At 33.2% G+C, this 15231-nt stretch overlaps 1 protein-coding gene across 7 annotated transcripts in view; it reads right to left on the bottom strand.

The window, feature by feature from the left end:
• FXR1 (FMR1 autosomal homolog 1) overlaps positions 1-15231 on the bottom strand; it is a 55159-nt gene that overhangs the window by 6045 nt on the left and 33883 nt on the right. For 4 of the 7 annotated variants that reach the window (XM_019737339.2, XM_019737340.2, XM_019737342.2 and 1 more), the window contains exons 10-15: positions 12868-12977; positions 8059-8145; positions 6678-6735; positions 6528-6590; positions 2023-2226; positions 49-249 (exon numbers count right to left, since the gene is read on the bottom strand). In XM_019737339.2, coding sequence (XP_019592898.1) covers positions 49-249; positions 2023-2226; positions 6528-6590; positions 6678-6735; positions 8059-8145; positions 12868-12977 — 723 coding nt within the window. Of the gene's footprint in view, positions 1-48; positions 250-2022; positions 2227-6527; positions 6736-8058; positions 8146-12867; positions 12978-15231 lie in introns of all 7 variants that reach the window. The other 3 variants (XM_019737337.2, XM_019737338.2, XM_019737341.2) reach the window with 1 other exon arrangement.

Below are 15231 nucleotides of genomic sequence, written 5' to 3'. Positions count from 1 at the left end.
ATTAACAGTACTATACAATATATATCTTTTCCCTAAGTGCTTACATACCTAGCCCATTTTCATTAACTGACGCTGTATCAGATTCAGTCATTCCATCCATCAGAACAGCATCTTCATCAGTCCTTCGTCTACGAGACCGCCTACGACGGTTAGTACTGTGATGAGATTCGCTGGCATCAGTGTCTGCAGTCTGATCTGATTCTGTATTATCAAGTAAGCTGTATGGATTGCTGTCTGGATCTTTGAGCACTATACGCATGTCAGAGGCAAGAAATATTCGTTTAAGAGAGCTGAAATTATTAGGAATGTTTGATCTATACCAATTAATGATAAAGAAACTTCAATTTTTTCCCCAATAAAAATATACTGTCTTCAAATGTTTTCTGTATCACTATTTTACCTGGAAAATAACATGAAAACTTTAAATGGCAATGAAATATTAAAGATGATGATGAGCAGACACCTCAGCTTCCAACCATGTCTCTCTGACTTGTTTGAAAATGTCAGGAAATAATATATGCTATTTTTGACATTCACATTCCTAGCTAATCCTGCCCAGATGTTAGAGAAATAAAGGGAGAAATATTCAGCTAATATGAATTAATTCTAAGAACTTTTGTCCCCTGCTTCTTTCTGCTAATATCAATGGGCTATTTCCAAATAATACTCAACACCTGCACTCCATGACTTACCAGAAATCTGTTACTATGACATGAAGCAATCAAAACAAATCTACACAAAAAGCAAACTGAGAAAGTTGAAATTCTAACTGGTTATAGGAAAATGTGGAAATGAATGTTGACTGGTATTCCCATCTCCAGAAACAAAGAGTGAAGATGGAGTAAGGTGGGGTGAGGGTGAGAAAGGAAAAATTTTAAGATACAATTTTAAGAAAAAAACACACCCATCTTACCTATGTGCATTTATTGCCTCCACCAATCAAATTATAGCAGAAATTCACCTAATCACGACTTTTCCTTTCTAAGTTTCCTTTGGTAACAGCTAGCAAGCTAGCATCTTTGCAAAAGACACTAAGTTTATCCATTAATCATAAACACTAAGTACATTTATTTTGCAATTCAGCATACTATAATTTTATAAACCTTGATAACACTTAGCAATATACTACTAATATAAAAACTATTTCCCTGAAAGCCTGTAAAACTAAACTTAAGGGCTCAAAGAATTTCACTGGAACTAGAGTACCTTTTAAAAAGACCCTAAATTTTGTGATTTTGTTCCAGTTTTTTCCCTAATTTGTAAGTATGTTTGGTATATATTTATTTATATATACACGTATGTTCTATAACATTTAAAATACTATAGAACTTCCATGAAAAGAGTGGTTTTCTTAATGATATGTTAAGGTTACATCCCTGATATAATCTAGTCCACATATCACTAACAATCCTCCCCTTAGCCCATTATGCTAAGCAAGAACATTCTGGCAACTCCAACAACTCCATTAGTTTAAAAGTTTTAAAAACAAAACAAAAAAAGTAGAAAGTTGCTTGTACACCTCAAATTTCATTCTTGTAAACCCTCTTCTTTATAACCCAATTCTTCAAACAATAAAAAAATTTTAAGTTGATTTCACAAATTTCCCACTCTCAAAGTACATAGTGTGTAGCAAAGAACGGTTTTCAGTTAATGTTTAATATTCAGTACACAAAGGTATTTAGAACTTTCTGAGCATGAGAATTCTCTGGACCAAAACACCCACAAATTCTGAGGGAGCAGAGGGAGAGAACATTCCAATTATATTAAGCCCTCCAAAATTGAAGGGATAAACATCTGAACATTAGAAACTTAGCCAACTAAAGTTTTTCTGACCGGAACATTCTAGCTAAACCTTCACTGATAAACACTCTACAGGGCTTTTCCACATGTTGCTGTATGTTCTATTTTTCTCAGACAGTAAGAGAAACATCCAAAAATGGGCGGTCCTGGGAAATGAATTCACTTGTATAAAGTTACACTGTTTACAAAGAAAGGATGCTGACATAGTATATAAAAGACTACCAGAACTGATGGAGGATTTGCCACCACGTGGTCCACCACGACCTCGACCCCCTGAAACACTTCTGCCTCTTCCTCCTGGGCGTCTCCTACTGTCACGCTGATGTCGGTTCTCTCGATCATCTTCTCCTGCCAATGACCAATCACTCAGCTCATCTTTACGCTCAGATTCTGTTTCAGAGGGGTTAGACAGCTCAGAGTTTGTACCTTGGGAAAGAACATAACAAACAAAGTTAGACTCCTATTTTAAAAAGAGCCAAATTTTTCAAAATTACTTCCTGCAAATCATTGTTTAAATTAACCATATTGATTGGCTGCTTCAAAAAAACTAAAGATTAAAATGATTTATGAAATTAACTGGTAATATAGTATCTACCATTCAAATAGATTAAAAATTAAAATTGTTTGGCTGTGCAAAACCACAGCCAATATTACAGAAAACATATAAAACATATGTAATTATGAAATGCACTTAATATGGGATAATATTAAAAAATTTTTGGCCATTTTCAGGTTTTAATATCAAATTATTAGTATAATGAAACTGCTAGCCAATATTTAGAAGCAAACTTAATCACATTTAGAAAAATAAATAACTGAATTATATAGTGTATTCTACCATTTCACTAATTCTAGGGGGCACATTTTTTTCACATTTTAACATCTCTGAAATTAGGATGTTTCTTATAATTGACGGTCTCATAAACTGAGAGTGTATTTATAGTGGTTGTACATAAAATTGTTTTATGAGCAATAGTATCTTAAATTAGAATATAGTATTTTAAATTACTGAACCAATTGTAAGGTTATCCTGAGAAAAGATAGCTTCAATCTGACAATAATAGAAGCCATTATCAGTGAAAAAAATTCAGCATGACTTTCAAAGTTTACAGACCATTTCTAACAGTCCAATGATCTATTTTAACAACTTTTTAAAAATTTAAACACTGCAAATATTCTATAGAACCCTACAATATCATCATCATTATATCACAGTGTCAGATTTTATGACCCAATTACTAACACACTTATTCCCACTTCTGCTCTTTGGTAGTACTGGGATGCCACTTCCACCCTTCTTTTATCATATATCCAAACACATCCCCTTCAAAGCCCAGTTCAATCTGTAGGTTCAGACCAATTTAACTGAAAAAAGACCTCTCCCCGTATTTCCTTAGAAGCAGTGTATACCTATCATGCAGTGTTGTCATGTGTTGTTTTCTTTTTATCCCTTTGGATCTACTTCTCACTCGGTCTATCATAAATGTAAAGAGTGGAGCTCTGTCTCAAACCTGTAAGTGCCCCCAGATGTCTACCAATGAGCCTAACAATTTTCTCTTAAGTAAACTTACTGCAGGATTTTGAAGTTTCTCTTCTAACTCCTCAAATAGTAATTCAAGAAACCAAAAATCCCCTACAGTTAAACTCCGTCACTTGGTGATAAGAGCAAAACACAAGAGCACTTTAGATGCACAAAGTGCAGGAAATAAAATGTGAATTTTAACTAATGAAGGAGCCTACCAATTTCCTTTCTCCTTTAAAGCTAACTCTTCAATGCATTTTTTTCTCTCCACAAGCTGTCAAATATGAATATAACTGGTCAATTATATAAGGATGGATTAAATAATTAGCTGGAAGTATATTTTAGGAAGAATATAGCAAGTTTCTTTGAATCTTTTTTAGGAGTAAGAGTCTCACTGAAGAGAATGAATCTCCTAAACACTTATTTCTCCAATAACAAAAAAGAACTTCATTAACTGATGCCACGGTTAGAATAAGGGCAATTTATCATTTCATGAGTAGTGAAGAAAACCTTTGGAATGTGTAAGAAGTTCTGAATTTATTTACAAACCTCTACTCTGCCTGAAAACATTACCAAAATTTGAAGGTAGATGAATATCTCATTTGTAAAGATTTTAACAAAGGTTCCTATTGAATTCTCTGTAGACACACACTGTAGTATTTAACTCAGTGTCATAAGCAACGAAATTCTTCCTTAATTTAACTTATATAGTATTCAAAATATTTCAAGAGTGTCAAAATCATAGATTTCAATAGTTAAGACAGATACTAAGGTCCAACACACACAAAAAAGGCTAATGAATTGGCTAGTGTTCCTCTTTATTCATTTTAAATAACCCTTAAACAGTTTTAAGATGGCAAAAGGGATTTTGTAGATGTGATCAACGTTGAGAATATTGAAGTGGGGGGATTATCCTGGATTATCCAAGTAAAGCCAACCGAATCCCAAGGATCTTTAATAGAGAACCTCTGTCAACTGCAGAGAACCAAAGATGGCTGCATAAGGCTTCTCTAGAGTTACTAACTTCATAAAATGGAGGGAGAGGGGCCCTAAGCCAAGGAATGGAGGTGGTCTCTAGAGACTGGAAATGTCAAGGAAACAGATTCTCCCCTAGAGCCTCGAGAGAGGACGACAGCCCTGCCAACACTTAAGCCTAATGAGACTCATATCAGACTTCTGAGCTATAGAACTTGTAAGATAATAAATTTGTTGTTCTAGCCTCCAAGTTTATAATTTGCTACAGCACCAATATAAAACTAATACTCTATTGAAATCACTGCAACCATTCCAATCTCTCAACTTTGTGAAATCTAAGTTAATAAATCCAAAAAAAATTTAAAAAATTTTCGAAATGATTCATGAAACTGCTTCAATTTTTTAATGACACCAACAAAAACCTGTTTTTAACAGAATTTTAAATCAGATTTCCCCTTTAAAACTTCCAAAATCACCTTATGAAGACGGTTCACATTCTTTTCACTGATCATGTATGCTAAAATTAATAGATGAAGTACCACATTTTTCAAATCCGACAGGCCATCCATTATAAGAGACAGTATTTTGTGTGCCATTAAAGAAAATGCTGGCAAGCAAAGTTGTAAGACATCATCCACTGTAAGACACACGCCAACTTCAGGTATGTTATATTGAGAAAAGGTTTCTTATACAACTTATGTATATTATCTCCTAAGAATCCTGATATTAAGTGGACAAGAAAAATATATAACCAAATTCAAACGATATTTCTCTCAAGCCCACTTAAGATAGACAGCTATTTCAAAAAATACAATATTACTAGCCTGCAAAGATTGAGAGGTAAGAGTGCCATCTACTGAACAATTTGCACAGCTTTCTTCAATTCCGATACTCCTCTACCACGCTCATATAAATTATCTGCCAACAAATGCATTTTGCCAGAGTGACCTCATCAATAAGCTGACTTGACTTCCCAGAGGCTTTTAAAATTCTTAAGGGAATGCATCTTTATCATCCAAAAGCTAAATGATTATTTGTACTCGTAATTGTACTTCTAAAATCATTCAGTATATACTTAATTTCTATTTAATTACAGGTTGTCTTTTCATTAAATGTATTTTCAGGAATACAATAATAGTTCTCAATTTTCAGACCTTCACATGCTAAAATTTTACTTAACAGGAGTTTTGCTTTTTAAGTTTCAATACAGGGTTAACTTTAAAATAAAAAATACCAAAAAATGAGAACATGGAAACATGAGGATACGAAAGGGAAGAGATAACTAAACTTCCACCTCTACAAAAAAATGAAAGATAGTACAAATTTAGTATAACTGGCACCATTAAATGACCCTTTAGTCAAACATGAAATTTGGATATGGAATCTGCACACTGTAAGCTTTCATGTTTATGAAATATTTTCCCAAAGCAGTTAGGATGAGCATGGGGAGTGGAGAAGAGGAAGGGAAGAGAAAGGAAAGAGAACGAGGGAGGGAAAAAACCCAGGTCACTGCTAAAATCCAAGTCCAAATGGAAAAAAAATGGAACAACTCCAAAGCTAAAGAGTGAGAATTCAGGATTAGAGAATTATGATCATCAAACCATCCACTGGCCCCCACCTTAAGTGGGTTTAGGCCCCATCCTCACAGTGAAATAAATACATTTTAGAAAAATGTTTACTGATAAAATGTTAATTAGTTTCTGACTTTTAAAGCCCTCATTTTAGTGAAATGCTGCTATTTCACAAAATAATTCCAGATATATTAATATTCAAAATTGCCGAATGAGTCAATACAACATATTTTAAAAACTAGTAACAGATTTGCTATATGCAATCTTGGCACAGTATTAGCATATTTTTCATTTTTACTTTTCTTAAAGGGTAAGCAAAAGATGATTTCTAGCAGCATCACTACCATTACTAGGTTCGTATTAAGAAAATTTATACAATTGTACAAGGGAAATATATGGAAGTTTCATATACATATTTATTCTAAATATTCAGAACATGACCACCAACTTAACAAAAACATGTTTCATTTCATTATGTAGCTGCTTGAACATTACCTATACCTTTCATTGTCATCAATATAAACTGTGCCGTCACTACCATTAAGACATATACCTCACAATCATCTACTGCTTTCAAATTCAAGATAAAGGAACCAACTAATAAGCAAAATGTATTGGAGCACCTAAACTAAAACTACTACCAAAAAAATGTGTTTTACCATAACCGGAGGTGTAATTAGGGCCCCGACGACCTCTGCCTCTTCCACTATAAGACCTAGAACCTTGTACAGAAGAGACGGTACTTTCATCAGTGGCATATCCTTTCTCTTTTTCAGGCCCTCTGGTGGAAGAAGGTCTGAAACCCATACCAATCTGTCGCAGCTGTTCATCAATCTGTAGGCGTTCCATTCTTAGCTGTTCTACTTCCTATAATCAAAACAAAAAAGGGTAAATCTTATTTGTAACTTTTTGTAATAAAGCCTAGAGCTAAAGATATACTTCCTATCGATGAAAAAAGCTGTGATCTTGGGCATGTGGTAAAGTACAATTGTGTTCTTTGTAAACCATTTACAAGGTCACTTGCTGATTCAATTCACCGAACATTTACTGAATGCCTTAGCTGAATGCCTTAGTGTGTGTACCAACCACATGAAGTGCTAGAGGTATACAATGTAAAAAAAGACAAGGACTCTCCTCTTTCAGGAGAATGTTTAACAGACAAGCATTAAAATTACTTATTTATTAAATAGTAATTACACAATATTACTAGATTTAGCTCTCAAGCAGTTAAAACTCTGCTAAATGAAGCTATTAAAAGCATCATCTATGAGAGGTACTATTAATAACTGATTTCCTTATAAAAATAGTGACACCTCAGTTGTGACCTAGATGAACAAGTAGGCTTGGTCATTCAGAAACTGATGTCATTACAACATGTAATGGTAAGGTGTCTAGACAAAGCTCTTGGTTAAAAGGCAGTAGAGTACTAGAAAATAAAACATGAGTTTAGAATGCCAGATTGAATTGAGACTTATCATATAAAGATGAGATTTAAAACGAAGAAATGACGTTATCGGGGGCACTTTCAAAATAGTAACATAGCAGCAATGATATGAGTGACTAAAAGGAAAACCTATAAGAGACAGCAGATGAGGATATTATTACACCCTGAACAAGAGAATATAGAATAAAAAAGAGTAGAAAATGATAAATGCAACTTTTAATAATTTATAGGGCATTTCTTTTCTAAAACCCTTGTTCTTTATTAACTAAAATAGACTACATTAGAAACAATCATTAAGAATTATCAAATGATTTCTATGGGGATAGTACATCTGATTCAGATAATACGAGTTACCAAGAAAGTCCATCTTCATTCCTGGTTCTATGCCCTATTTGCATGTAAAACATTAAGGTAAAAACAAAACGGTTCCAGTACAGAACACGTAGGTACATGAGTAATGACAGTCAAATTACAGGATCACAAGAGTAATCGTTTCTTAAACAGTGAGGAAAGAAATGCAAAAGTTCAGAGGAAAGGGAAAGAGAAACAATGTACATGAGGCCAATCATTTTATTATGGCAAAGGACCTTTTATTTTTAAATTCTCATGTAGGAAAAAAAAAATAGATCATATCTGAAACCGAATTAAAAATATGGTGAGATTTGAAGTTTACTACAAATATAAAATGCATTTAATTTTAAGATTCATGTTTGTAACAATGCTGTAAATATGAACAGTATACAAACCTTCAGATAAGCAATATGATACTCTAAAAGAACTTGCACATTTCCGATGCTTTCTTTAGTGCCAACAAATACAAATGGGACCATTCCCTGTAAGAAAACACAGTGTCCTCAAGCATTTAATATTTGAACAAAGTTCGAGCCTAAATCTGACATACCAATATATAATTTGGAAAACTTTTCTAAAACACACAGCAATTTACATCTACTAAACTTCAATATTTAAAAGTAAACTTAAAAAAAATCAGTAATTTGAAATACTGAGATTTTCAGTAACTTGTCACATTTGCACTACAACTGAGCATTTAACTGTGCTAAAAACTTAAGAAACTACTTTCTAAATATCAATTTATACCAGGTTTTCTAATTTCTAATTCAATCTACTTTTCTAAGTATATAAACCAACTTGAAGACATTTTCCTTCAAACTGTCATGCATTTATAGACTAGGTATATCATTATCACCTTAGCAGTGAATGCTTTAAGAACAACAGAACACATCAGCCAGGCTATCTCTATATGTGCTAAGATAACAAAACCTTCAACGGTCTGTGTGTTGGAGGGAGTGCTTCCTGACCATTAACGGAAGTTATCACCGACAGAGTATAAATACTTACACAAAATAAAGGGATTATCGGTAAGGACATATACTTAGTCACAGGTATTAAAGCAAATCAAAAGATTAACTCAGCCTTGGTTTACTTTACTGAATTTCAAGAGGAAGGTTTAGAAAAAAGTAGGAAGAGAAACAAGATAACAAATTGATGGGTTGTTTTTGTTTAAAGCAATACACTTCCAGCTTACTATTGGCTAAGGAGAATGAATAAAGCCTAAATAAACTCACGCAATCAATTTTAGTCCCTCTCTTTATTTCTTGATTTTACAAAATAGTTCCTAACAGTTATGGAACTAAGCATAGCTTAAAAGTTTTTTATTCTATATAAGAAACTACAACTTATTTTCCAACTAATTAAAAAAAATTAATTGGAGAATTTTAGATACGGGAAATGAAAAAAAAAAAAGTAACACACCAGGGCAGGTGTTAAGGAAGCCGTAAGCACAGCTTTTATGAAGCTCACAGAAAACTGTAGTGACTCCAAAGAAGTAAATACAACTATGATGGCATGAAACAAGGAAATCTAACTTAAGCTTAAGAAGTGAGGAAGTCTTGACCCTGTCCCTGGGAATTCACAGGCAGTTAAGAGAGGATGCAAAATGAATAAAAGCCAGAGAAGGGGAAAATAACAGATCTAAAAAATTTTGAGCGCATACCATATTTCTGGGACTATTTATTCTATATCTGTATCTTATTTAATGTTCATTAAAAAGTAACCTCAAAAAAAATTCCAATTTTATGATTAAGAAAACAATTTGCCCAAAGTCACAAAATTAGCCAGCCAATTTCATATCCAGTTAACCTAATTCCAAATAACATCTACCTGTTAATTGCCAGAATCTATGTTAAGGAATAAGGATGAAGTCTCTGCTCTAAATGCAATCACAATCTCAGAAAAGATACTAAACATTCCTATAATAATCTCTTTGTATAGCCGTTAGTGATATGAATTAAAAACACAGTAATATTAGATTAAAAGGCGTTATTACCCCAGGTGTGGAAATTTATGAGAATTCGTAAGAATATTGTTATTGTTATCTAAAGTGGCTTTAAAAAACAAATAGGATTTTACCAAGTAGATAAAGAAGGGAAAGTCATTCCAGACAGATGATCTGTAAGGAATAAAAGAAATACAATGCTTTGACCCTGAACTGGAAATGTTATCACCAAGTTATTTCCAAAAAAAGGAGAGGTAAAAAGATACGTATTTTAATGGCTATTGTAAAGCCATGGTAAGAAACAGAATAAATAATTATTACCGAATATGAGTTCATTTCTAAGATTTCAGTGAAATTTCTAATTCTTTAAATTTGCTAAGAACTGATTACTTGTATTTATTAGATACTGAGACAACTAACAAGCACTCAGAAAAAATAAGGCAGGATCCTTCCTCCTGATACCTTACACCACAAAAATTCTCATTTACACAACTTAGCACTGAAGTATGCTAAAAATTTAATTTTTAAATATCAATTTACGTATCAGGCTTCCTCATCTTATGAGTGAAAATTTTACATACCAAAAAAAATAAAACTGGAGAATTTACATGGATTTCTAAATGATCTAAGAGTAGGGAAGGTCCTGCCAAACATGACACAAAGTACAGAAGTCGTAAGTCATAAAGCATAAGTCTAAAAAAATCCAACAATGTAAAAAATTTTAAATGTCTGCATTAAAAAAAAAAACCTCAAAAGAAACAGAAAACATTTGTCACATATATGAAAAGACAGAAGACTAACATCCTTAAAATGCAAAAAGCTCTTACAACTCAGTAATAAAAAAGACAAAAAATATGTAAAAGACGAACAAGGTGCTTACAGGAAAATTTAAATGTCTTTTAAGCATATGGAAACATAACATTTACAACTTCTGGAATGGCTCTAAAGTATGATCAAAACTCAGTATTGGCAAATACGTGGAAAACAGACACATTTTCTATTTTAGAAGGAATGTGTGGGAAAATTGACAAAATCTTACGATTTCAAAGCCATATACCCTTTGATCTAACAAATCCATTTCCAGGAAATTAGTCTCCAGTCACAGAGATGTTTGCTGCAGCACTGTTTTTAATAGCAAAACAAAGACTTGAAAGAAAAGGCAACCTGACAACAGTCTAAAATCTATTAGGCATGATGGAGAGGAGACATGGACTCAGGACATAGATACACATTTATTTTTCATACTAAACCCTTGTGCTATTATTTTACACATGCATATTTCTTTTACAATTAAAAACTCAAATCTAATCTTTAAAAACCTTAACTGATTTAAAGTATTTATCAAGTGTCTACTCTATATAACTGATAGTGCTAGGGAAGAATGAAGAAAATGAGAATTCAGATTTGATTTCTTGACTTCAAGGAGTTCATAATCTGGCTTGGAGACATAAGATAAATCAGAAAATATATAAGGATGAAAGAAAATCATTCAACGCCCAATTATATAGACATTAATTACTATGGAATACAAGTGGGAAAGGTCATCTCAGGCTAGAGGTGGGTCACAAAGATTTCAGAGTAAGTAAGTTATAAACTGAGTCCCCGGGGCATTTAGACAGCTTAAACTGTGAAATGGTGGCCCCAGATCATGCAATGTTTTGAAAGTTAAAAAATTCTGTACATTATAGATTTTCAGCTTCTCTTAAAAATATGGGAAGATACAGCAACACATAATGCAGCATTCCCACGTCAATCCGTCAACCAGATTTACGCTGAGTATGTGGTTCTTTTATAAAGAGGCTCCGGGTGCCCTCCCATCCCTGTCTTGTACAGCCCAACCTGCTTAATCATTTACATAATATGCTTGGTTTCTGTAAGCATTTAAATTTAACCCTGGCACAGAAATGGCGGTAATAATGACCAAACACCGAAAAGTGTTAAGTTGTTCTTTATAAATAAATGAGAACCCAAAAGAATTAGCTTGCAACAAGATGGTAAATATTGGAAAGCTATTGGGATAAGTCAAGCTAAGGGAAAATTAGGTATTAGTCAAGCTAAGAGTTATTTAATTAATGGCCTTTGCCAGTACACATCTTGATCTGCAGACCAATTTCAGGCAGTGCATGCATACCAAATGGATCACCAGTATTTTATATATTATGTACAAAGGGGGAAAGTGCCAATTATAACAACACCACGAATCTTTCCTTATCTCAGGCACCTTAAAGTCATGAAAAATAGGAAGGTTACTTAAAAATAAGTAGAAGTTACTTGGTATTTACAGCAATTTTTGAAACAGTGCAAGGTGAAATCTATCAGAGCCACAAGCACTCATTTGTAGTATAATACTAAGTCATTTGTTTTTCCTCATTCATTTTAAGTGTGTATTTACCTCTACAGTCTAATTAAAATGAATAAAGGAAATGGCTGTCTTTAATAGACATCTTTACAGTGTCCTTGATGTGAGGATATTTAAATGGGCTAAATGTCTATTTTTACTGTTTTTTGTTTTGTGAGACTGATTTTATTCAATAGGCTAACAAACATTCCAAACAGTAATCTACTGTGCAAAACAGAAGTTATGAGTGTACTGCTTCCTGGGAAATAATCTGGGGAAAATCCTTGCCTTATTTTCAGACCCACAACGTTTGAGTCAACTATACAGAGTTGACGACTAGAGCCACAAAGATTAAGAGATCCTTAGTAGATGCATGAAGAATCAAGAACAGCATTGTGGGCAAAACATCAACATGTGAGCAGAACGATGGAAAATTTCAGAAAGTTGGCATCAAAATTAACAGCAATATAAAAGCTTAATAATTTCAACTAAGAAATGGTCAGTGCTTTCAAGTCTATAAAAATATCAAGAAGAATGTTCTTTATCAAGATTTCCATAACACAGACTTGTATTGAGTATCAAATTATACAGCTTTACATTCTAAGTACAAAAAAGAACTGTTAAGATTGTAAACTTGAAGACTTTTTATCAAAAACTGGCTTTTTACTGAAGTACTAAGAAACCAACCAAGAACCTTGGCAAGGCCCGTAGTTAAAAGATGACTTGTTTTCTAAGTGTGTAAGGAGGTCCTGTAAGAAACAAAATTAAAAAAAACAAAAACAAAAACCACTGTACCAGAGTGTAAGTAGCTCACTAGATAAAATTTCATAAAACAATTTCCAAAATATAACATTATAAGTCAGCCAAGAAAAGAACAAGAAAAAAAACCCAGGCCAATTAAATTACATTTTAAATACTTACATCTTCTCTAGGTAGTTTATTTTCATTGTCTCCTTCAATTCTCACCCGAACCACACCCGATTTGTCCACTATTTCTTGAATAACTTTGCCATTTTTTCCAATAACTTTTCCTTTAATAAGAGAAAACAAATATAACGGCAAGTTAAAAAACAATACCTCTATCCTTTCAACACATGTCCAAACAATTTATGACTTGTTATCAAATTATAAAAACCAAGCGATGCTCCACATTTCTATTCTCAATTAATTCACACCTAAAAGACCACTGAGAAATTTTATCCTTGGACTGAAACTTCCTTCTCTTCATCAGTATGCCTAAGGCTATTATTATTAAGTGTGACAGACAATACTGCTTACGTGTAAGACATTTTCAAAGTCTAAACATTTTTTAAAATATCAAGTCCAACCCACTTCAAAAGCTTGGATACATCAAGTCAAAAGAAAACTTATTTTGGCATTAATCATATCAATTTGTTTACGTTTATAATATATTATAATTATTCAATTAACCAACTCAATCTTGCTTTATTTTCCAGTTTCTATTTGTACAAAAGACACCTGACTTGAAGCTACTTTTAAAATGAATATTCTCTTCACAGAAATTAAACATTTACATTTAACAAGTATTAACATTTTACACCAATGATCTTTTAAAATACTTCACAACTATACAAATACACACAGCATGTACCGTGTTGCCCCAAAAATAAGACCCAGCCGGACCATCAGCTCTAATGCATCTTTTGGAGCAAAAATTAATATAAGACCTCTTTTGGAGCAAAAATTAATATAAAACCCGGTCTTACATTAAAATAAGAATGGATCTTATATTAAAATAAGACTGGGTTTTACATTAATTTTTGCTCCAAAAGATGCATTAGAGCTGACGGTTTAGCTAGGTCTTATTTTCAGGGAAACACGGTATATATGGTATGCTGTCTCCCTAGATGTGAAATACTGTAATAGGACGTAAATCCAAATTATTTACCTTCTCCACATTTAACCTGTAAGTCTATCAAACAGCAGTTATTGAGTATCCAATAATTAAAGTAGAACCTACAAAGGAAGCATGAAGACTCTCTTCCCTTAGGAACTTACTAGTCATAAAGACAACATACACTCACATAAAGTAACAACACAATACTGGGTACTGTTACCTGGTAACAGATAACCTTCACTATATGGAACAGCTGTATCCCTTATAAAGTTAATAGCAACACCATATTTGTTATTAAGTTCAAATCCCCAATAATTTTTTTTAAACTAAATCAGCAATCTATTTCCACAATAAATTAATTTTGGTTGAAAGGGGTTAAAATGGAAGTCTTTCCTATTGAATGCTTGAAAGAACAGTTTCCATTAAAGAATAAATAAGGGAACAATGACAATAGTAAGCTGGGAAATACAGCAGAGACACGATTACAGGGTTTTCTATCCCTATTCTCAAATCTCCTTCCCCATTAATAACCCCACATTTAAAAGCAACAGCAATTGAACATATTAAAAAAAAAAGAGGTCAGGGAATTCACATGGCGCATGTCTTCTCTGAGCAGCCCTAGCAGCAGCACATAAAAGCAACCTTCATTGTTAACAGTGAGGCTCAAGCAGCAACTCCATCCTTCACCCTGCTAAAAATAAGCAAATATCTTCGAAAAAACAAAAATCAGGTTGATATATCATAATCTCCCCCACCCACAATCTTTGCCCTTTTCTTCTTGTGAACTATACAGTGGTGCATGAACACCCATCACCTTTCTGGGGTCCGTGGAAAGGACCTACCTGCAAGTTTTATTTAATCCCAACAGAGACTGTCAATATTTTAACTGATCATTTCCACAGTTTAAATTCCAAAGCATACTGACAAACTGAAGCAGACCTGTCGTATAAATCAAGCACTGCACATAAACGCTGAAGAGACAGAGTAGGGAAGTGATTAAGGAAGGCTACTGAGAGGTGAAACAATTTGATTTATTTCCAAATCAATGTTTACATATTTTTTTCTTTTGATTTGGGAGGGATGGGAATGGATGGTCAAGTTCTATAACTCTTGAAACCTGAATAAGAAAATCCTCTCTGGAACTTACCCACCAAGTAGTCCTCATTCCCTTTTACTCCTCAGTCCGTTTTTTCTCTTTCACTTCGACTAAGAATGTATTATTTTTTAAAAGACTGCTTCACCCACAAAATATTTTGGAAGAAAATGCAGTATTATTATACACAACAACCAACTAAAATCTTTGTACTTCTGAGAATTTCACCAATGTATAATAGTTGCTGCTAATGTACATTTCCTAAAGAATGCACAAATAATCCAAATCACCAAAGCCAACCATGACACATAGAGGAAAAAGAGAGACATGACAG

Source organism: Rhinolophus sinicus, linkage group LG01 (genome assembly GCF_036562045.2).
Source record: "Rhinolophus sinicus isolate RSC01 linkage group LG01, ASM3656204v1, whole genome shotgun sequence".
Taxonomy (NCBI): domain Eukaryota; kingdom Metazoa; phylum Chordata; class Mammalia; order Chiroptera; family Rhinolophidae; genus Rhinolophus; species Rhinolophus sinicus.
Note: the sequence above shows the minus strand (reverse complement) of the source record. Positions and strands in the feature narration are given on the sequence as shown.